Source organism: Alnus glutinosa, chromosome 11 (genome assembly GCF_958979055.1).
Source record: "Alnus glutinosa chromosome 11, dhAlnGlut1.1, whole genome shotgun sequence".
NCBI lineage: Eukaryota > Viridiplantae > Streptophyta > Magnoliopsida > Fagales > Betulaceae > Alnus > Alnus glutinosa.
In genome coordinates, this window is record NC_084896.1 from 4,955,609 (window position 1) to 4,977,426 (window position 21,818).

General features: G+C 34.9%; 2 protein-coding genes across 2 annotated transcripts; both read right to left on the reverse strand.

Annotated features, from left to right (window-relative positions):
* Window positions 1–4,233: 4,233 nt before the first annotated feature.
* On the reverse strand, window positions 4,234–10,179 carry LOC133881023 (serine/threonine-protein kinase ATR-like). Its single transcript, XM_062319990.1, has 7 exons — window positions 10,134–10,179; window positions 9,905–10,004; window positions 9,016–9,160; window positions 8,286–8,864; window positions 8,128–8,203; window positions 7,454–7,628; window positions 4,234–4,437 (listed from the first exon to the last, which is right to left on the reverse strand). Exons 1-6 carry the CDS (start codon window positions 10,177–10,179, stop codon window positions 7,534–7,536), a joined length of 1,041 nt encoding a protein of 346 aa, XP_062175974.1. The 3' UTR covers window positions 4,234–4,437; window positions 7,454–7,533.
* Window positions 10,180–12,070: 1,891 nt separating this feature from the next.
* LOC133881024 (mechanosensitive ion channel protein 8-like) lies at window positions 12,071–16,336 on the reverse strand. The gene is made up of 5 exons (XM_062319991.1): window positions 14,844–16,336; window positions 14,277–14,400; window positions 13,530–13,823; window positions 13,250–13,452; window positions 12,071–12,546 (listed from the first exon to the last, which is right to left on the reverse strand). The coding sequence occupies exons 1-5, from the start codon at window positions 16,334–16,336 to the stop codon at window positions 12,258–12,260; spliced, it is 2,403 nt and encodes an 800-aa protein (XP_062175975.1). The 3' UTR covers window positions 12,071–12,257.
* Window positions 16,337–21,818: the final 5,482 nt, after the last annotated feature.

Genomic DNA, 21,818 nt, shown 5'->3' on the forward strand with positions numbered 1-21,818 from the left:
TGATTTCCGGTGGGTTGATTTTGATTTTGATTTCCAGTGGGTTTGATTTTGATTTTGATTGCCGGTGGGTTGATATTGATTTTGATCCGGTGGGTTGATTATGGTGTGGTGAATTATTGTTGAGGTGAAGGGCATCAGGATCGTGGAACTCGAAGCCATTATAAATAGTGCTTAAAAAAGCAGAAGAAGAAGAAAAGTATTGGGGAGATATGATGTGGTGAATTATGGTGTCTATGTGATAATTCTGCATTTTCTCTGTATTTGATGTTTTCGGATTTTGAAGCTTGAGTTGGTGAAGGTCGACTGGGTTGAAAGTGGTTGAAAACTTGAGTGCAGGTTGTTTGTTTGATGAAATGGCTGTGAGAGGTGATTTCGGGTTTGTAGATAGGAGTGGGCATGAAGTTTTAACAAAAATAATAAAAAAAAATATTAAAAATGATTATTTTAATAAAATAGATAGAAATGTAGATAATCGGATGGAGGATAGTTTTAGAGGTCATTATCTAAACTAGCAAAAAGTAGATTTTGGTTATGTAAAATAGATTCAAGTTCAGATGATTCAATGGGGATGCTCTTAAGGCGTAAAGGGTATGGGACCTATGGGTAATGCTCAAATTATAAATGAACTATAAATGCAAAACTCTAAGGCACAATTAGAGAACTTATATGTCTGGGTCTCATCTCAATGTGCTTTGAAATTGTGCACTTATAGTGCATGTATCATCTCTCAAAGATGATCGGTTATTTTAGGGCAACCACAACAACTTTTTTAAAGGAGTATGTTTCTTAAGTTTTAGAGAAAATTTTAAGAAAGTTACAAAAATCCCTCCACAGTAGCTTCCCTAAAATTTTTGGTCCCTGGAAAGTGAATAGTACTTCTCAATGCATTGAAAAATACTATTTACTTCCCATTCAATTGTTTATTCACAAAATATATTATCTTTTTCCTACTTTATTTCTATTTCTTACTTTTAATTAAAGTAAAGGTAAAAAAATATGTTATCTTTCTCCTACTTTATCTTATTTTTCCTACTTTTAATTAAAGTAAAAGTAAAAAAATAATACTTTAATGATATAGGAAAAAATGAAGGGAAGCTGTTGTGTGGTGTTTTTTGATAGGAAAGTAAAATGTAGTTTTGTTTCCTATATTTAAGGAAAATAGTTGGGAAACTGCTGAAAATGCTCTTAGAAAATGAAAACCTGGGCTTGAATGAGGAGGTCACATTGAGTAGGGTGTACATGCATGCCGCAATTAATAAAAATCACTGTCTATAAATACGGATGAAGATAACGATTTTAAAATATGTAATATCCGTCAAAAATGTCTCTTGCACAACTGTTGTGCAAGAGACAAGAAACATGAAGTGAGTCCCACATGAGACCCATGTGGTGGGACCCGCCCATGTCTCTTGAATCTTGCACAATAGTTGCACAACTGTTATGCAGGAATCATGTCTCAATATCAATTTTGGCATATCTTTTATATCTATTTTTTTTAATATATTTTTATATATTTCACTTGTGAATGTGTAATTTTTTTTTATGTTATGAATTTGTATTTTTTTATTTTTTTATTTATTTTGAATTTATAATTTATCTTTTTTTTTTTTTCTTTATATATATATATGTTGCTTGATTATTATACTCATTGAATCATGGATAAAAAAATATAAAGGTATTTACTATGAGCATTGATTACCATGAATATTTTGAGGTCGTATCTATCATCCCTTTTTTTTTTTTTTTTTCTTTTTTTTTTTCTTACCTATTTACGGATAGTAAATAATAACCGCAATAAACACATAGATGCGGATAGTAAAACGGATGCAAATATCTAAAAGGTAATACCCGCATTTTACAAATGCGAATGCGGGTATTACAAATAATCCGGCAAATATCCATATGTATACCCGTCATTGAGATTCTTTTCATATAATGATCAAGAAAATGGCATCATAAAAGAGATAGGAAAGGGCTCGTTCGGACAATTTACAAAGGAGCGCTATACAAAGGTAGAAGGCTTGTTGTAATAAAGAGACTAGATTCGAGCAATTGGGAGAACCCACCATGGGAACTTAGTTTGTCATCAGCAAGCCCTTTCATCTTCTCCTAGTCAGAGAACAGATTCATCGCCAAAGCAAAAGTCATGAGCAATCTGAAGGTGGCGGTGGGATTAGGATTTTGTCATGGGTTGATAATAATGTGAAAAATTTTGGTGCTTTTGTGTTATCATGTATGGTGTTCTATATTGATGTGTCGTTAACTTATTAGAACATTTATAGTAGCTTCATTAAATTTTATTAGTCAAAATAGTTAAAAATTACGTTTCTCTATTCTGGTGAGCCGCTTTTTTAAAGCATCTCATCGGCCTCACTATTTTAACTATTCATTATCACTATTCCATTTAAATAATATTTTTTTTCTTCAGATTTCGTTATTCTTTCTCTATTTAATATTTTTTGAATGTTTGTCTTTTCCTAATAGCCATATTTTAGAATATTTGTCTTATTCTAATGGTCATATTTTTAAAAATGTCTTTTCTTAAGGTCATATTTATGAATATTTTTGTCTTTTCCTAACGGTCATATTTTTAAAAATTTGTCTTTTTCTAACGGGTTTGTGCGAAGACCGATTTGTGTAAAAAAAAAAAAAAGAAGAAGAAGAAGAAAAATAACAATTTTTATAGTTTTTTTTTAATGATTTAGTGAGTACTGTTTACTCACCAAATTTTATTGGTTAAACTAATAAGGCCGCTGAGAGTAGTTTTGGGGTGTTTTCACCAAATTGCTTTACTAAAATAACTAAAAAGCTATTTTGATGAGATTACTAAAAATACTATTAAAGGTACAAAGACTTTGGCTTGTGCCAAATTCTTATAGAAGTTATTCTCATAGCCTCCTAATACATAAGAGAAAAAAAGGAGCAAGAAACCTATACTTGTTCGTCCAAGGTATTTGTAACCTCAAGAAGGTAAGTGTAATCGACTTGTGATTGCAGTAAACAATGAATGCTTGTCATTTTCTTACCTTTTTTGCTTTTATTATCATTTGGCAGGAGATCTAGGAAGGCCCAGAGACTTGAGAAGGTCAAATTTTATAGAAATGGGCAACCCAATTGGATATATATAATATGACTCGTAAGATCCTAGGGCTATCTGGATATGTATAATATGACCCCAAAGATTCTAGGTCTAGTCTTTTGACAGTCCCATGTTGATAGGGCTAAGCATGGGGCGGGGGGTGGGGATGGATGTGACGTCCTACATCGTCTGGAAATGATGATGTGTTTATATGTATAAATGCACTCTTTATAATACAACGCGTTTTAAAATTATGATGGCCATTAACTTATCAGAATTCCGCAGTTAAGCGTGCTTCTGCGAGAGCAGTACCAGGATGGGTGACCTCTTGGGAAGTCTGGTTCGGGGGAGCAAAAAACGGACAATATTGTGTCATTGGGGGTGAGTCGTTACAAATGGTATCAGAGCTATTGCCCAGCTTGAGATGGTGGGAGCGTGCACAAGCACTTGAGGGTCGCCAGCAGGGACGCTGGGTCCCAAGAGGGGATGATTGGGACTTCCCACATCGCCTGAGAATGATGATGTGCTTATATGTATAATGCACCATTTATGTACAACGCGTTTTAAAACCGTGATGGCCATGAACCTATCAAAATTTCGCAGTTAAGCGTGCTTCTGCGAGAGCAGTACTAGGATGGGTGACTTCTTGGGAAGTCTGGTTCGGGGGAGTCAAAAGTGGACAAGATTGTATCATTGGGAATAGGTCGTTACAATAGAGATTTTTTGACCCCACTTTGCAGGGGTGCCGGTAAGGGAACCCGCACCCCATGAAAAACCCCATGCACTCACGCGGGGCGAATGGGGATGGGCGGGGATCGATGGGTATGCGGATCCCTGCAGGTTTAGTTCCACCAATAACCAAAAAACCGAAAAACAAGACCCACAATTCAAAATTCCAATTCTTTCCCTTTTCCCACACTTTCCCAGCATCAAAACATAAAACACAACTAAAAATCAATCACAACCAAAAACCTAGATCAATAATCATAAGTAAATTCTGTATATATAATGAGCAAACCATCACATTCAAAGTAACACAAGCTTCTCTTTTACTAAATATGGAGTTTCATCAAAGCAAAAAATAAATGGGTTAAAGTATATATATACATGCTAGGCATCGTCGAATAGGGAAAAAAAAGGAAAAAAACTAAAATTTGAAAGAGCAATTCCTGGAGAAGTAGATAAAGCAGTTCCTTGAGAAGAAGAGAGAGCAGAACCTGGAGAAGGCTTTGGAGAAGAAGAAGAAGCAGAGGGACTAAAACCACGCCCCCTTCTGATTCGCTTGGGAGACCCATTTGGGGAAACACTTCTTGACAAACTTCTCCCTCAGTCAGAAGGTGACCTAGCTCTTCGTGATTCTGTGAAAAAGAAGAGAAGATGAAGGGCTATGGCGCTAGGAAGAAGAATCTAGAAGAAAAGAAAAAGGAAATATGAGGGGGGGTCGGCGTTGGAAGAGAAGAAGAAGAGTTAACAAATTATGGTTTTTTTTTTTTTTTTTTTTTTTTAAAAAAAATTTATACGGGGAGGGGAAGGGCGGGGTGGCGCTGAAAGAGAAGAAGAAGAGTTAACAAATTAGGGTTTTTTTTTTTTTTTTTGTTTTTTAAAAAATTTACGCGGGAGGGGAGGGGGGGGGGGATCGGTGGGGGAAAAAAAAAGAAGCCCCGACTCGCCTCGCACGGGTTAGTTAAAATTCAACCTGTACCTACGAACAAAATGTTTTTAGGAGTGGGGCGGGTGGGGGGTGTGGGTTGGGGCGGGTTTGCGGGTTTTTGCTCTCCCCTACATGTTGGGGATTTGATCTTTATAAATCTTGTTATGTGGGTCTGCATGCCATTTTGATAATTAGTTTTGTATAAGCTATGAATATGTGCAGTAATGTTATTAAGTTACATTAATAAAGTTATGTTATTTCCTGTGCTATGGTACTTTTATAAATATGTGAGTTTGTGCTTTCACATTATAAAAAGAAAGAAGAAAATTCAATAGCATGTTTTTCACTATATATGTTTATCAAAAGGATAGTAGTAGTGCCTCGTGGATAATCGCGACCCATTTTTGCCTTTGTTTGTTGGGACGTTACAATATGTCACAAATCTAGAATGTTGGAAGTAAATAATATTGAAAAGTTTAGAGACAAAATTAACACTTATTTTAATGTCCAATGATGGGGTTTTTTTTTTTTTTTTTTTTTTTTTTTGTTGGTTTTAATAAGAAAAAATATATATATAAATCCAAAAAAATTGTTTTTCTTACACGACCACAATCAGGTATTTGGATCATTTCCAGTTTAAATGAACCGGAGAGTATTAATTATTGTAAAAATAAGGGTATAATTATCCAACAAAATGTAAAAGGATAAGTATGCCCTCACTTTTACAATAACTGAATACTCACTGGTTTATTTGGAGATGATCATTTTCCCACAAACAGACCTATAGTCCCACTAAAGTGCGGCTCCTTGTCACCACCTCATTCCTTAATTTTGAGCATGTTGGTAATATTGGTAGGTTATATATTTGATTTTAGAAAAGAAGCGAGTGTTTTATGTTTGTGTTGAAATTTTGTCGGCCCAGCTTGAGGATTGTCCTACGGACTACGGTTCTTCTAGAGAGTTCAAATAATATATTATATTGTTAATCGACTTTGTCACGAAGGAGTCACCCACATGGATTGGGTCCTCCAAAATTAAGGTGCTCAAATTTTAGGAGGGTTTGTAAACTTTTTAGAACCTTTTTTCTTCTAGACAGCTTGTCAGAGCATTCCCTATAGATTTTTTTATAGTCTTATTCTCTTACCTATATCGGAAAAATGTCAAAAAAAAAACCATCCATTAGATATTCTATCAATTTTTTAAGCATTAAGAATATTATAGTTCTACCTAATGTGTAGAGAACTAAACAAGCTTCATTATCTATTTTTTTAATATAAAATATTTATTTTTCCTCTTTCATCTCATCTCTTTGCATTTTATTGGAGATGTGTGAAAATTTTGTGAAAAAAATGAGGGTAGATATGATATTTGTAAAAAAAGAATAATTAATTGATATAAGGAAATATAAAGATGCTATCGAGTGTATTTGGATAAAGAATAAAAAATAGTTTTATTTCATAAATTTAAGAAAAAGGAAAAGAAAAATAAATTACTATGAATGCTCTTAGCAAATAGGGTTTCTTCTTTGGAGTAGGTGGCTGTTAAACCTCCTCTTACTTAATTCCTCTTACTTAATTTTAGGGATTTTATTGGTCCAAATAAGGACAGAGTCGAATAAATCCAAATAGTGTAAACTCTTTTATCACTCATTGAATATTGCTAAAAAGAATTGGGCCACGTACTTAGATTTTGATCCGAAGTCAATACCTGCTAGTTGCTCATCTAACACAGAGACTAGTATCGCTTTTGGAAATTTTTGATAGGCTCTATAGACCCGATACAAAATTAAAAGGTTAAGGTTAACAAATTTGACCCGTTTAAGTAAATAGATAGAGTTAGAATTAACCTATATAATCTTATACCTAACCTGAATCTGATACGAAATATAATGATAAACAATTTTTAATATGACCTGCGACCCTAACACAAATTCAATATAAAATTAGAGAATTAGAGTTGAGAGGTTTAATCTGTTTAATTAAATGGGTCGAGTTAAAGCTGATTTATATAATCTTATACCCAGGGGCGGAGCCACGTTGAGGCTTGGGGGGGCCTGGGCCCCCCCAAGCCTCAAGGTTCTCCCCAAAAAAAAAAAAAAAAAATTTAAAAAAAATTAAAATTTTACCCTAAAATTTATTATTTTTTCAAATTTTGGCCCCCCCAATTTTTTTTTTTTCAATTTGGCCCCCCCAACTTGGGGGGGCTGGCTCCGCCCCTGCTTATACCCATACTTTGACACAATCTGAACCCAACACACAAACATGGCCTCAAATCGCTTCCAGGCTTGTAGTTAGGGCTTTACCAACTGGGCCTCCATAATAGGAAGCACTACAGCAACAGATGACAAGTCGGTTGTGCTGTCTGTTGAAGAAGCTGGCCAACAATCAACCTGGCTCAGCTTCCTCTATAATGTCCGTAAATCCATATGGACAGCAGAGATATTTTCTTTGTGCCATTGTCTACAGGCAGCTTAATAAGCACATAATTTGGACATTAGTCGAATTTGGGAGTGAGTAAAGGGAAAGAAAGGGAAGGAGGGAAGACAGACTGAAACCTGTCAGGATATACATGATTTGAAAGAGATTTTCTCCAAAAATTCAGTAAATAAGAGAAATAATATTAGGAAAGAAGCAAAAGTCATCAAAAGGTGCTTGTAGTATTTTCTTAATTTTTGAATCATGTACTAGGAACCAATGTCATGCGCATGCATAACGAGAATTTACCTCCTTGGCCGTTTGCTGCAGTATCTCTATAATTTCGGAGAAGTCTGGTCTTAATGCTGGATCTTGCTGCCAGCATTTCTCTAGCAGCTCAACAAGCTTTGGATGAGTATGCTTTGGGAAAGTTCTGCACTATTTTCTGTATTTTTGAAAAGCTTGTTCTCCATAAGCGGGGTACCTAGTAGAGAATATATAATTGGCATTAAGTCACAGATGACAGAATAGCAGCAAAGCAGAAACATGTAGCAAATTTCCAGTGGATGAGCAGTAAATGGAAGAGAAGATCTGAAATTTTCACAGCAGTAAATAGTCTTCTCTCTCCAAAACCTATAGAAGAGAACGATCAAATTTCATACTTATCTTACCCTCAAGTTTTTATATAAGATCTATTGTCAAAGCACATCAACATTGTTCAATGAAATGCATTTCATGATTTCAACATTTTTATGATCAACTTTTTGAGCATGTGAAAATTATGAGCTCAGTAAAGCCTTTGAAAACAGCATGTACTAGAAAGCAGCAGATAGTAAAATTAAAAGAAGTTCACTTCCTTCATCTAAGAGATATTTAGAAACTGTCATCAAAATTAAGAATCTTTAAGAACCAGAACTAACATAACATATACATTACAAACAAGGTTGGTGCAGCCTTGATGAAGGTTAAGTTCATTGCCTTACTTTGCAAAAGCAATATGCTGTGAATTCCCTCCAGGAAAATGGAAACATCACGCGTCATTGAATTCTCTTGCTTTGCCTATGTGATGTAAATCTGAGTTAATAATAGGGCAAACTGTAGTGAGTTTATGAGAAGAGTTTGCTCATTTAAGCCTACCTACCAGCTCGCATATCCTGGGAATCCATGCATACATCTGTTGAAAAATGAAGATTGATAGATTGGCATCCGGGAATCTAGAGAAGCCAATGCAAAGCATGCTAAGAGCCGTCAACGCAACATGTGGACTTAAAGTATCAGTTCCGACATCAGGAGAGTTTAGATACTTTATAAACGAAATAAGTGATTTATGCATATCATTTGCATATTTGTCTTCTCTTTCACAAGTAACTATGCAAGTGTGCTTGCTCTGCACCTGAACATTAGCATCGGATGCCATAATTTCATCATCTAACTTCTGATGTTTGACCATAAAAGTTCCCACATCTGGAATAGGCCTCTTTTCTCCAACCCTCAAGTTTTCAATTGATTTATCACTGGAAGTTAAAAAATCTAGAGCACTACAATTTGTTGCTCTCCCTCCAACACTATCAGGACCAAGAATTGACAAAGCTACTCGAAAACAATCTATCAGTAGAAAGCACGGTTCTGGAAAACAAAGTGTGCGAATAAGAGATTCTGGCCTCCAGACATGAGGGGGGCAAATTTTAGCAATCCTTATGTACGCATTACACAATGCAACCTGGATAAAAAAACATAGGTCTAGAATTAGAAATTATTATTAAGTCTCCTGAAATAATTCAATCCCACAGATTTATCAGCTGCCCAAAAATAAGAAAAATGCCTCACAGAATAACTAAGCTTGACTAGTAAGGACATTTTTCAAAGTTAACCTTAAGATCCTGGCTTTTGGTTCTCCACATTGACTGAAGAAAAACATTGACTAAATCTGCAGCTGTTAGCTTGACAATGTCATAAGCGCACCTAGAGTGTAGTGCATGAAGGCAACCAACCAAGGACGAATCATAAGCCACATTTCTGCAATGTAAGCCTTGCATTAGGATACTAAGGGAAACTAAGCAAATAATACAGTTTGAATAACTCTTTTCCTCCTCTTCCAAAAAGATCACATGGAAAGTAATATTTCTCAAGACTAGAAAGAGGTGATAATAGTAAAAAACAGCTGATTTCTAGCACCATATTTGACAGATAAATAAGATGTTTCAAGGAGAACAAGAAAAACAATCCAATGCAGCAGAATTTCAACATTACAAGAAAATACTGGTAGCTGAATGGCCTACCAGACAATTACATATACCAGTTCTAGTTATGTATTCATTAGAGTCCAACCATTGAGATAGTAACAATTTGAATAAATTTGACCTCCTACGAAAACAAAATATATCAACCCTGGCAAAGCAATTCAGACAATCATATAGAATATATATATTTTTTTATAAGTAAAGTATATTCAAAAGGCGTAAAGGGGCGCAACCCATAGTACACATGACGTATACAAGAAGCTCATAATTCAAAGAAAAAAGAGAGCACCTATCTATAAATTCAAAATAAGAACACTCATACATAAACTGAAATTTTTCTCTCCACATAAACATCGTTTGTAGCATCTTAACTCCTATACACAGTATTATAAATGTTATAAAAGCAAAATATTGACTTAGAGGTTCATCCATTTTTAGTGTTTTCACATGCAACATTAAAGCTTAATAATAAGAGTTCTACCAACAAAGATCAACAAGTTTCAAACATCTGAGCACATACCTGAATACAGGAAGCCCCTCTTTGTCCTCACTTAATATGGTGGATACTGACTGGATTAAGTTTTGATGAGAGAGAATATCATAATTTGTCACTGGAAGTCCTTCAACATACAAAGTTCCTTCAGTTAAGCATCTACTGAGGAGCTTAATGATCCAGGTCGCAAAAGGTCACCACCTCCTTTTTCCCGTAAGGTTAATAATAATTCCAATGCCATCAGTTGGTTTATTACTTTCCGGAAGATCTCCGAGATGATCAGGATCACTAAAAATTCCCATAAAGGACTCACAGAAACACTTCAAATTCAAACAAGTCGATTCTGTGATGTTCAAACTGTCAGCAGAGAGCGAAGCCACATACAAAAGATCTGTAGGACGTGAAAGGCAAATAAATTAGCTTTGTTGTGTACTTTTGGCTATTTTTATGCCTAGCAAAAGTTCAATCCAGACTATCATATGACTTCTCTAAACCCTAAACCCTATAACTTCTCTCTCATTCGCTGCAATTAAATTAAAATTAAAATTAAAATCTTCAACCTTGAATTTGAATCTTTTACACAAAACCCTCTCTCTCTCTCTCCTTTTTTCTTTTCTTGCATATTTTCTCAGTTTTTTTCCTAGCAATATGAGAGATTAGCTTCAAAGTAGCTACAACTTCTCTCTTATTCACTGCAAAATAATAAGAAGTTTAAAAATTCTATTAAAAATTTCAACCTTGAATTTAAATCTTTTACACAAAACTAAACTTTATTTGCATTTTTATTTTTTTTGTAAATTTGCTCAGTTTCAACTAAAACTCCTTGTAGTGCAAGAGATTAGCATCATCATAGCTATAACTTCACTGTCATTCGCTGCAAATAAAAAAAATTAAAAATCAAATTAAAATTTTCAACTTTGAATTTGAAACTTGCACACAAAACTTTGTTTTTTTATCTTTCTTTCTTTTTTTCAACATCTGCTCAGTTTCAACTAAAATTCCTTGCAGTGTGGGCGATGAGCTCCAATACAGATATAACTTCTCTCTCATCCGCCGCAAATAAAAAATTAAATTAAACTAAAATCCTTGTTCTTTTTTTTTTTTTTTTTTTTTTTTTTTTGAACATTTGCTCAGTTTCAACTAATTAGCTCAAATAGTGAAGCAGATACTTTTTTACTAAGCTGTTACGGCAGTGCCATTAACCTTAGATCATTTTTTTTTTTTTTTTAACAAAGGTTAATCCAACGAGAGAAAGACACTACCAAATCATCTCATCATCTCAGTATGATAAGAGTGGGATGATGATGTAGTTATGTAGCATTAATCAAACACAAATAAATCCCCTAAAATACAAAATTCTATCAATGAAATATGTGCTTATTTTGATACTTTCTATTACTTAAAAGTTATAACATAAGCGCACATATTCTTATTTCTTATTCCTTTTTTTTTTTTTTTTTTTTTGGTTAAGTAGAATAAACAAATAAAAAATAAAAATAATAACAGAACCAAATACAAGCAAATCAATAGAACAGCCGAACCTAGATAGACAGCTAGCACCTCACAACCTAATTTAGCAAAAAAACTAACCGTCATTAAAAAAATGATTTCACATTTTTAGTGAGAACCAAATAGCGAAAATTAGTTTTTGTGAAAAACATTTTTAACTAAAAACATTCTATGCTTGACATAAGCCTAATTACATATCATACACTTGGATAATCAGCCAAAAGCTGTCATATCTTCTGCAAAAAACCTCTTATGCCCTCTTCAAGTCTACATTCAATGCTTATGCGATATCAGAAAACCAACAAAAACTGATCCCCTTTAAGAAAGGTTGATAACTCCTCAAAGGACCTTGCTCGGGTCACATTTTGGTCTGAGTGGGCAAATTCAGATCAAAGTTTCCAGCTTTTTCAAACCCCCCACATTTAGGTTCATGGGAAAAACATTTACGAATAGAGTAATGCTCATCTTCACACTCATTTCATATCGCTTGATATAACGTATTGTAAATAACTTTTCATGTTAGTCACTTAATATACATCACGTAAACCGATGTGAAATGAAAGTGAAGAACGACATTACTCTTTGGAATCATCGGATATGAGGAAATTATTTTGAGAGAGAGAGCAATTCAAACTATGTTAAAACCACAGAAATCTGTAAAAGGAAATTGCTATAGTTGCCATTAGTGGGATGTAGTTTGCGATAAAAGACTCAAGAATAACTTGGAACAAGATTAACCAACTAAAAAGCATTATACACAAAAAACGCCTCTCCATTCTCTGGAGGATATTCTACTCTATGAAAACAGTGCCGCCCAGAGTGCAGCTCATGGATATTCGATTAATGAGAAAACATTCTCTTGTTTTCTCACTCAACCTGTAGTTTCTGCCCAAGTAGAGGGAAACCGGGTAGAATTCACAGAAGTCATGGCGCGGACATTGATGTCAAGGGGCAGCAGGCGGTACTCAATGTCAAGCTCACGGAAAATCTTAACCATCTCTTCAACCAAAAGAGATCTCCTTGCCCACCTCTCTCCCATGTCCTGGTGGTTCATTGTGTGTGTCAGCCATACGGCTATCCTCACCCTGTTTAATTCTTCCACGTCCTTGAATATAGTCATTGGCGCAGGATACCAATGCTCCATCTTGCTCTCAATATAACTACAGAGGCAGCAACAAAAAGTAGAAAAGAATCATCCAATTAGATACTTTTCAGCAGAATATATATATAGACACACATGGAAACTTCACTTAACCCCCTAAATTATTTTCGCTTTTGTAGTTACGCCATAAATTTCAAAAACTTTCAATTTAATGTATCAATCTTTCAATTTTTGTTCAATTTCACCCCTCCATTAGGATTCTCCACTAAATCCTGTCGATCCCAATTATATATATATATATATCAAAGATTTTGGTGTGAGTATTTTTGCAAATTTCATTAAATCTTGACTAACGTTTAAATCCTTGTATTTTTTTTTTTTTTCCCTTAAAAAAAATAGGGGTATTTTGAAAATTTTGGCACCCCTACGTTAGGATTTAATTGAAATCCTAACGAACGGGTGAAATTGAAAAAAAAATTGAAAGATGGATACATTAAATTAAAAGTTTTTAAAATTTAAGGTACTAATTGCGAAAGTCATGAAAATTTAAGAGGTTTAAGTGAAGTTTCCTCTACATATATAGCAAATGTCAAGTGAGCTAGAAGTTATCTTCCTAAACATATATATATATATATATATATATATATATATATAGGAAATGTCAAGTGAGGTAGAAGTTATCTTCCTAAACATACATATATATATATATATATATATATAGGAAATGTCAAGTGAGGTAGAAGTTATCTTCCTAAACATACCTTACAATTCTCTGTTTCATGGTTGCAATCTTATCCGCCGGAGTAGATATATGTACACAGAACTCAACACCATCTCCCATGTGAGGACTTCGATAGAAGTTATTGACACACTTCGTGGCAAGAAGAGTGTTTGGGTAAATAATCTTTGTGTTATCATATCTCAGAAATTGGGTAGTCAAGATGTTCATTTTTTCTACAACCATCTGAAATTTATTTAAAAAGAGATTAGGCCTGAGATATAAAAAGGCCAAAAATTAACAACTAAGAGCTGGAAAATTACCTGAACTCCTTCAATTTCACACCTATCTCCCACATCAAATGGGTGCATTACAAATAAGAAGATGATTGCTTCAAATACCGTCTTGCAGGTGTTTCCGAAGATAAATGCGACAAGCACAAACTGAGAGCTTACAAGGAGCAGAAATTTGCTGGTGGCAATTCCCAGAATCAGGAGCGAACTAACTAATATGACAATGAAAACTATAACGTTCACAACTAGACGAAGTTTGTTCACAGCCGTTTTTGTATCATTCAACGTCAAAACAAGTGCTCTCCGCTCTCTGAAGGTGCTGACCTGGAACAATCAGATGCATTACATTACCATTTTAAGCACCGGGTAAAACACAATCACATCTCTTTCGGATCATGAAAATTTATTAAAGTGCATCCACACAAAATTGAACATAGACATTATTTGAAGAGTTAGTCTTTTGCAGTCCTCGATGGCATGCTCACAACAAAATCATAATCAATGTCTGCAACATTGATGCTGTAATCAATTATAGATTGACCAGGCTTCTAAAGATTTAGTGTATCCCTATCTAAAACTGATACTTGAGCCTTACTCAAAGTCAAAATATAATCAGTAAGATATTTGTACATACATGCATGCAGAGAACCTGTCTAGGTAAAGCTTAGACATTCTAAATCATACCTCTTCTAACTTATCAACTAGGAGATTCACTTCTACTACTGCCAGAGAAGGGGAAAAGTGAAAACATAAAACCATTTGTTGCCCAATCCTTACCACCCAGTTCTTCAAGGATGATTTGCTGATTCTCTTGGTCGCAGAGGCTCCTTCAAAGAGACTCAAGGTTTTCAAAGCCTCATCTTCTTCCAAGAAACGCATCAAGTCCTCCCGGTAGATGTACCTGAGATAGAAACAGTAAACGGAGATTGATTACAAAGTGAACAAGGATAATTACAACCAAATCATATATGCATCAGATAGGTGATCGCGCAATCAACTTAATGGCACTCCATAGGACAGAGAAATCACAGACCAACAACCAGGACATCTCCCCCCCGCCCCACCCCAAAAAACTTTCCAAAAGAATAGCTCTGAACCCCTTCTGCTGAGTTGATTTAGAACTTGTTTAATCCGTTTATTTCTTGAGAATGTGTTACTATTAAGGTATATATATAGACGCATGATGTTCTTTTGAGGAAATAGTTCAAATAACTAACAGACATAACAAAGTGAGAACAAAAATGATGCAACATTGCAAGAAGTATTTCCAATCAAACTAATTAAGGGCACACACACACAAGCACAATAACAAGAAAGATGGTCAAAGAAGCAAGGACTAATTACTTGGACCCTTGCCGAGCGACATTCAGAAATATCTTTTTCGCACCAGTTTTGGCCTCGCATTCATTCCTAATCTGTGTACTAGACTCTTCCTCATTAGTGGAACCCAATATCTGCTCATCCAGCGTGGAAAGAGTCCCATACCGAACAATATTCATCAACCTCTTCATATTCCCCGCCGAGACATTCTTCGGATTCAACCTATGCAGATGATCAATGGTGATCCCCTGATCATCCCCCTTCTTCGACGATGCCCGAGAAAGCTTTCCACTCTTCACTCGGGGACTCCTACTCTGCAGCCCTCCACTCCCTATAACCCTTCCACTTATCGTTGAAGGGAAAGCAGTGGCCTTGAGATCAGGGGGGATAGTAGCACCAGCATTCTGTAGCTTCCTCACCTCATCGGCAAACTTAATCTCCTCCTTCTCTGCATTCCGCATCTCAATCAATGGCTGCCCAGAAAGCGTCTCGATAATATACTGGTTAAACAGAGACTCCTGGATTCGATCAAAAAACGTACTGACATGAAAAGACGAAGACAACATCTTCGCCATAAGGGTCTTCACCAACCAAACCAAGGTACCCACCAATAAACAAACCAGAGTCTTAGTCACGTACTTAAGCTTATCACTCTTGATCTCCCTCTCAACCTTCTTATCAAACAAAAAGTGCCAAGCTATCAAGACAAGCCCCAGCCACAGGCAATTACTCACGGCGTTTCGAACCCCATAAACGAAATAGAGCACCCTTCTGCGTAAAAGGAAGCTCCTCTCTATAATGAACACTATGATCCTAGTCCCCCACCCGGACACCAACCTCCCACAGATCAAAATCAGGACCAGGACCTCCCATTTCCACAGCTTGAGCTTCAACAAATTCTTGTTCCTCAGGTAAGGAATCGAGAGAGCACAAATAAAAGCGGCGATGATCAAAACCAAGCTCACGAATTCAAACACAGTCACAGCGCTGAGACTGGTTTTCTTGTACTCGTCCGGCAAGTCATCCTCGCAGAATGGGTCGTCGTCGTCATCGTCCAAGGGCTTGGCCAGCACCCCGGACCGGAGCTGACCCGAGCTGGGCACCCGGCCCGACCGCCTATCCGGCTCTTCCGGTGGGTCCATCAGCCTCGACCTGGACTTCGCTCTCAACAAGCTCGATTTCCTTTGAAACGACCCGCTCGATGTGCACCTCACCACCTCCCCGTTCAAAGCGCCAGACCCACTTACTCTACCGCATTGCTGAGATTGTTGCGGCGGCGAATGTTGTTGTTGTTGATTACGGTGTCCCTCTTCTTCGTCCGATGACGGTTCCTTATAACGACGTCGTACCGCGTCGGTCGCCGACTGGAACCCGGCATTGGAGGGCTGGAACGAGACCTTGAGCTCCTTGGACATCTGGGTCGTAGCCTTCACCGGAGACTCGGCCACAGGTGGGGGATTCCGGAGCCCGTCCATCTCGAGATCCATGTCCAAGGATATCTCACCGGAGAATTCCATAATTAATTGATTTGTTTCTGCGATTAAAATAAAAAATATTTGTTTTAGGAAACTTGGTTGACGCGTGTACAGATTTTCAATTCAGAAAGACCGGGAAAGAAAGTGCGAGAGACTACGGTTGTCTTTCTGCAACACAGTCCAACATACGTGGTGCCGGAGACCACACGAAAGACGGATCGAGAAAAGCTTTAAGCTTAGGTGGCGCACTGTGCATGGGTTGGGTTTTCATAATGACCATGCTGCCACTGAATTATATTATTATTATTATTTGTTTTGAATTTAGGCTGATACGTAAGGTAACTATGACAAATGCAACGTGGTTGGGATAACAATTTTTTTTTAATGAAACTCTATCGAGTTGATTTTTTGAGATTAAATGATATCGATTGAGATTTTATTATATTAATATTTAGGATCCATTTAGTTTTACGATTTCAAAAAGTGTGATTTAAAAATAACAATTTAAAAACATAATTTTTTAAAATGCTGTTAAGCGCTTGACAAAATCTCAGTTTAGCATTTAAATTTATGCATTTTTTAAAAAAACTCACTTTTCTGTTATTTGAAAACGCAATTCCAAACATTCATGTGTTTGCAATTTTGTTACACTCATTTAAGATTGGCTTATGTAAGTATTTTAAGTGACTTTTTTTTTTTTTTTTTTTTTTTTTTTTTTAATTTTTTTGTACGCTGAAGACAAATATATTAAGAAATAACTTAAAATACAAAACATAAAAATAAATAAATTATAAACTGCTTTTCACCCATGAATTAGGTCAAAACAAAACACTTTTTTCAAATTAAAAATAAAAAGTATCTCTCAAAACACAACGACAATCATACATTCATAATCTATCAACGCGCAAGGAAATTAAGTCTATGTAAAAAAAAGGAAAACTGGACAAATTTGGGCACTAGAAGATCTATGAGATTGTTTTAAAAAAAAAATACTCAATTAAAAAGAAATTAATTAATTTACCAATTTAACAAATTTTTGACGTTCAAACAATCATGCAATGTATATCTCTTTCTGGAATTGGCTATGAATCTATGATGATTTTTACGACCTAAAACACTTGTCTTCTTGGGCAAGTTTCGTTGCGTTTCCACAAGATTGCGTTTGTAGATGTCATAACTTGTAAAGTGTAGACGGCTGGAATCAACGAGGGCGTTGTGGAACACCGTCGACGGATGGGTTTGTTTGGTAAACATTTTTGAAGAGTTTTTTTTTTTTTTTTTTTTTTTTTTTTTTTTTTTTTTTTAATGAAAAATAAAAAATTTTCTTTGTGAGCCAGGGATTATCAGTCGACTTTATTTGTTGATTACCTTAAAAACTGTGATTTACCTTACATCAGTCTTTAATTAATTCGAAGGCCATTAATAATATCATAATTAATTATGTGGACAAGAGCCAATGTCCGAGTCAAAGACTGACTAGGGGGAGAGAGGCAATTTTTCCTATGAGAATACACTATTTTTTATATTACGAATATATATATATATATGATTTCTTTTTTTCTTTTTTTGTTTTTATTAAAAAAAAAATATCATATCAGTATAAAAGATCACAAAAGACACTAAAAGAAGTTTTATCATTACTTAAAGAAAATACTAAAATCAAAATAAACTCAAGTGGTTGGTAAACCAGCGGCTCACATACAACTTGACAAAATTGAAGTGCCATGTTGAGTCATTGTTGACGATCCCAAATTGGGCAATTCGGACAAAAGATATTTTACACATGACTATATCTTCTTTTTGTCAATTTTTTCATCTTATCTTTTCTTTTCTTTACTTATCTTTTAAAAAAATTACTATTAGATGAGTAGAGCCACGTAAGAGATTCTCATAAGTTTCATGAATTTAATGGTAACTTTTTTTAAAAAAAATAGAGGATAAAAGAGGGACATGAGAAAGAAATAAACCATTTCTTAAAATTAATTTCTATAGGAACTAGGCATAAATTATGCATTTTGTACACTCTAATAAAAGAACGACACATCAGTATAAAATATCAAAAATATAATAAATTTGAAAACACCAAATTTTTTTCTATTATCTTCCACCCATCGACAAAATGCCCCCTTTCAATTCAAAATTCCTAATATAATTATCATTCAAGACAGAAAAACTAATCCCCATTCAAGACAAAAGTCAAAGATGCCACTCGAATATATTCCTTCTATTCGAATAGTTAGCGGGAAGGATCTTCCTTTCCATTAGTTTTTTCTTGGATATTTTATTTATTATGTCTTTTATTTTGGGTTTGTTTTTGTTAAGCTTTGGTATGTCAATGCTTTATTTTGTAATTCCGTTTTTAAAGTATCTAAAAAAAAAAAAGAAAAAGAAAAAGAAAAAAAATGACACTCGAGGTCATACGCCAAACAGCTATATCACAAAGGGATGCTAAAAACACGACCCTTAACACAACTTTTCATGTTTTACTGCTCTGTCATGCTCCTTTCAATCTCTGTCCTTTTCGTTTTTAAAAGTCGAGTTTTAAGGCATCAAAGGTTGTTAGAAAATGGAAACCTGGGCTTGAATGAGGAGGTCACATTGAGTAGGGTGTAGATGCATGCCGCGGTTAATAAAAATTACTGTCTATAAATACGGATGGAGATAAAGATTTTTTTTTTTTTTTTTTTTTTTTTTTTTTTTTTTTTTTTTAATGTGTAGCATGTGCTGTATCCATTGCTAAACAAAGCCATAAGGCATTACAGAGACAGATAAGAAATACAAAGAGACATCTACATCTTAAGCCAAAACCAAATCTGACTTAAAAGTAGCTGCCTAAATAATACAAAAAAATTACAAGGACAACCTTATGAGCCTCTCTTTACAATTAATTAAGAACACTCTCAAAAGGAAAGAAGGTTGATCTACTTACCACAACCAACAAATAGTCCAGTAAAATGTGTGCATTACATAGACACACTGTGAAAATAAAGATACAAGAGAATATACAAACAACCAAAAGACCAACACTGCCAGCATCAAAGAAGAAGATCACTACCTACTGAGGTGGCGCGTGCATAACACGCGCTGTCCCCTGAGGTTCCCCAAACAGTAAACATCCACCGCCAATTACCAATCACCACTGGCTATGGTCTGAAAAATATGGCGTGACCCACACACACCTATCCATAGATCCCCTTCACGTGCAGACCACGTGCCGGCAGGAACGAGCGGCAAGACCACCAGCTTGAGACGGCCGAATCAGTTGATGACAGTAAACACAACTGGAAAACACATGTCATGAGAAACCTAATAGAAAATTACAGATCTAACACACAAAGAAACGATATGTTGAAGCACGGCTAGAGATCCACCGGAGACACGATGGAGAGCGGCCGATCCTCCAAACCAACGCTGCATGAAGGCCTTTCAGTCAAAAAAGAGAAACAAGAACACAAACTCCTCAACCCATAAGGGTTAAGAGAGCAAAACCTCCACCAGAACAAGTGCGGGAGGAACAAAACTCTCTGCCCTAACGGCAATGAGAAACCTAGCCTCCAATAGAACTAGCCATGGAGGAACAAAAACCTCTTAGAGACTAGGAGGACCAAGGACCTGGAGGAGGAAGGCATGGAAATAACGATTTTAAAGTATGTAATATCCGTATTGGCATATCTTTTATATCTTCTTCTTTATATATATAGATATATATACATTCTTCTTATGAATGTGTAATTTTTTCTTTTTCTTTTTCTTTTTATGTTATGAATTTGTATTTTGTATTTATTTTGAATTTGTTATTTATTTATTTATTGCTGCTTGATTATTATACTCAATAAATCATGGATAAAAAAACATAAAAGTATTTATTGTGAGCATGGATTACCATGAATATTTTGAAGTCGTATTTATAATTTTTTTTTCTTTCAGTTTTACATAATTTTGGTGTTGCATTATATTTTCAAAACAGGTTCAAAAGACTAAAAGTTGATCAAAATTATTTTTAAAAATGCTTAAAATAAGCTCTTACCTATTTACAGATAATAGATAATAACCGCAATAAACACATGAATGCAAATAGCAAAACAGATGTAAATATCTAAAAAATAATATTCGCATTTTACAAATACTGATACGAGTATCACAAATAACCTGACGAACATCCATATGTATACCCGTCATTGAGATTCTTTTCATATAATGATCAAGAAAATGGCTTCATATAAGAGATAGGAAAGGGCTCGTTCAGAGAACAGATTCATCGCCAAAGCAAACGCCATGAGCAATCTGAAGGTGGTGGTGGCTTTTTTTATTGTGGGATTAGGGATTTTGTCTTGAATTGGGATTAGGATTTTGTCATGGGTTGAAAAAAATGTGAAAAAATTTGGTGTTTTCGAGTTTTTTTTATGTACGGTGTTATACATTGATGCGTCGTTCACTTATTAGAGCATTCCTAATAGTCTTACTAAATTTTACTAGTCAAAATATCATTTTTCTCTATTCTGGTGAACTACTTTTTTAAAGCACCCTTACTATTTTAATTATTTACTATTACTATTCCATTTAAATAATACTTTTTTCATATTTCTTTATTCTTTCTCTATTTAATATTTTTTTGAATGTTTGTCTTTTTCTAATAGTCATATTTTATAATATTTGTCTTATTCTAACGGTTATATTTTTAAAAATTTGTCTTTTTTCTAACGGGGCTGTGCTGAGACCGATTTGTGTGAAAAAGAAAAAAGAAAAAAGAGAAATGACAATTTTTATAGTTTTTTAATGATTTGATTAGTACTGTTCACTCATCAAGTTTTTTTTGGTTAAACTGGTGAGGCTGCTGAGAGTGGTTTTTTGATGTTTTTACCAAATTGCCTCACCAAAATAGTTAAAAAAATTATTTTAATGAGACTACTAAAAATACTCTTAAAGGCACAAAGCCTTGTGCTAAATTCTTATAGAAGTTATTCTCATAGCCTACTAATACATAAGAGAAAAAAGGAGCAAGAAACCTATACTTGTTCGTCCAAGGGATTTGTAACCTCAAGAAGGTAAGTGTAATCGACTTGTGATTGCAGTAAACAATGAATGCTTGTCATTTTCTTACCTTTTTTTGTTTTTATTATCATTTGACAGGAGATCTAGGAAGGCCCAGAGACTTGAGAAGGTCAAATTTTATAGAAATGGGCAAGCCAGATGGATATGTATAATATGACTCCGTAAGATTCTAGGGCTAGTCTTTTGAGAGTTCCATATATGTTGGGTGCTTGATCATCATGTTATGTGGGTCTGCGTGCCATTTTGATAATTAGTTTTGTATACGCTATGAATATGTGCAGTAATGTTATTAAGTTACATTAATAAAGTTATGTTATTTCTTGTGCTATGGTACTTTTATAAGTATGTGAGTTTGTGGTTTCACATTATAAAAAGGAAAAGGAAAATTTTATAGCATGTTTTTCACTATAAAATGTTTATCAGAAAGGATAGTAATAATCACCACCATTTTCGCCTTTCTTTGTTGGGGCGG

Bases quoted from the DNA above. Each gene is read 5' to 3' on its own strand.
- LOC133881023 (XM_062319990.1), bottom strand. From the start codon at position 10,179: ATGGGAATTTTTAGTGATCCTGATCATCTCGGAGATCTTCCGGAAA. The intron at 9,161-9,904 runs GTATGTGCTCAG...CTTACATTGCAG, and splicing joins GAGGGGCTTCCTGTATTCAG to AAATGTGGCTTATGATTCGT. The intron at 8,204-8,285 runs GTAGGTAGGCTT...TACATCACATAG, and splicing joins TTCCCAGGATATGCGAGCTG to GCAAAGCAAGAGAATTCAAT.
- LOC133881024 (XM_062319991.1), bottom strand. From the start codon at position 16,336: ATGGAATTCTCCGGTGAGATATCCTTGGACATGGATCTCGAGATGGAC. The intron at 13,824-14,276 runs GTAAGGATTGGG...TGATTGTTCCAG, and splicing joins CATCCTTGAAGAACTGGGTG to GTCAGCACCTTCAGAGAGCG. The intron at 13,453-13,529 runs GTAATTTTCCAG...AATAAATTTCAG, and splicing joins GTGAAATTGAAGGAGTTCAG to ATGGTTGTAGAAAAAATGAA.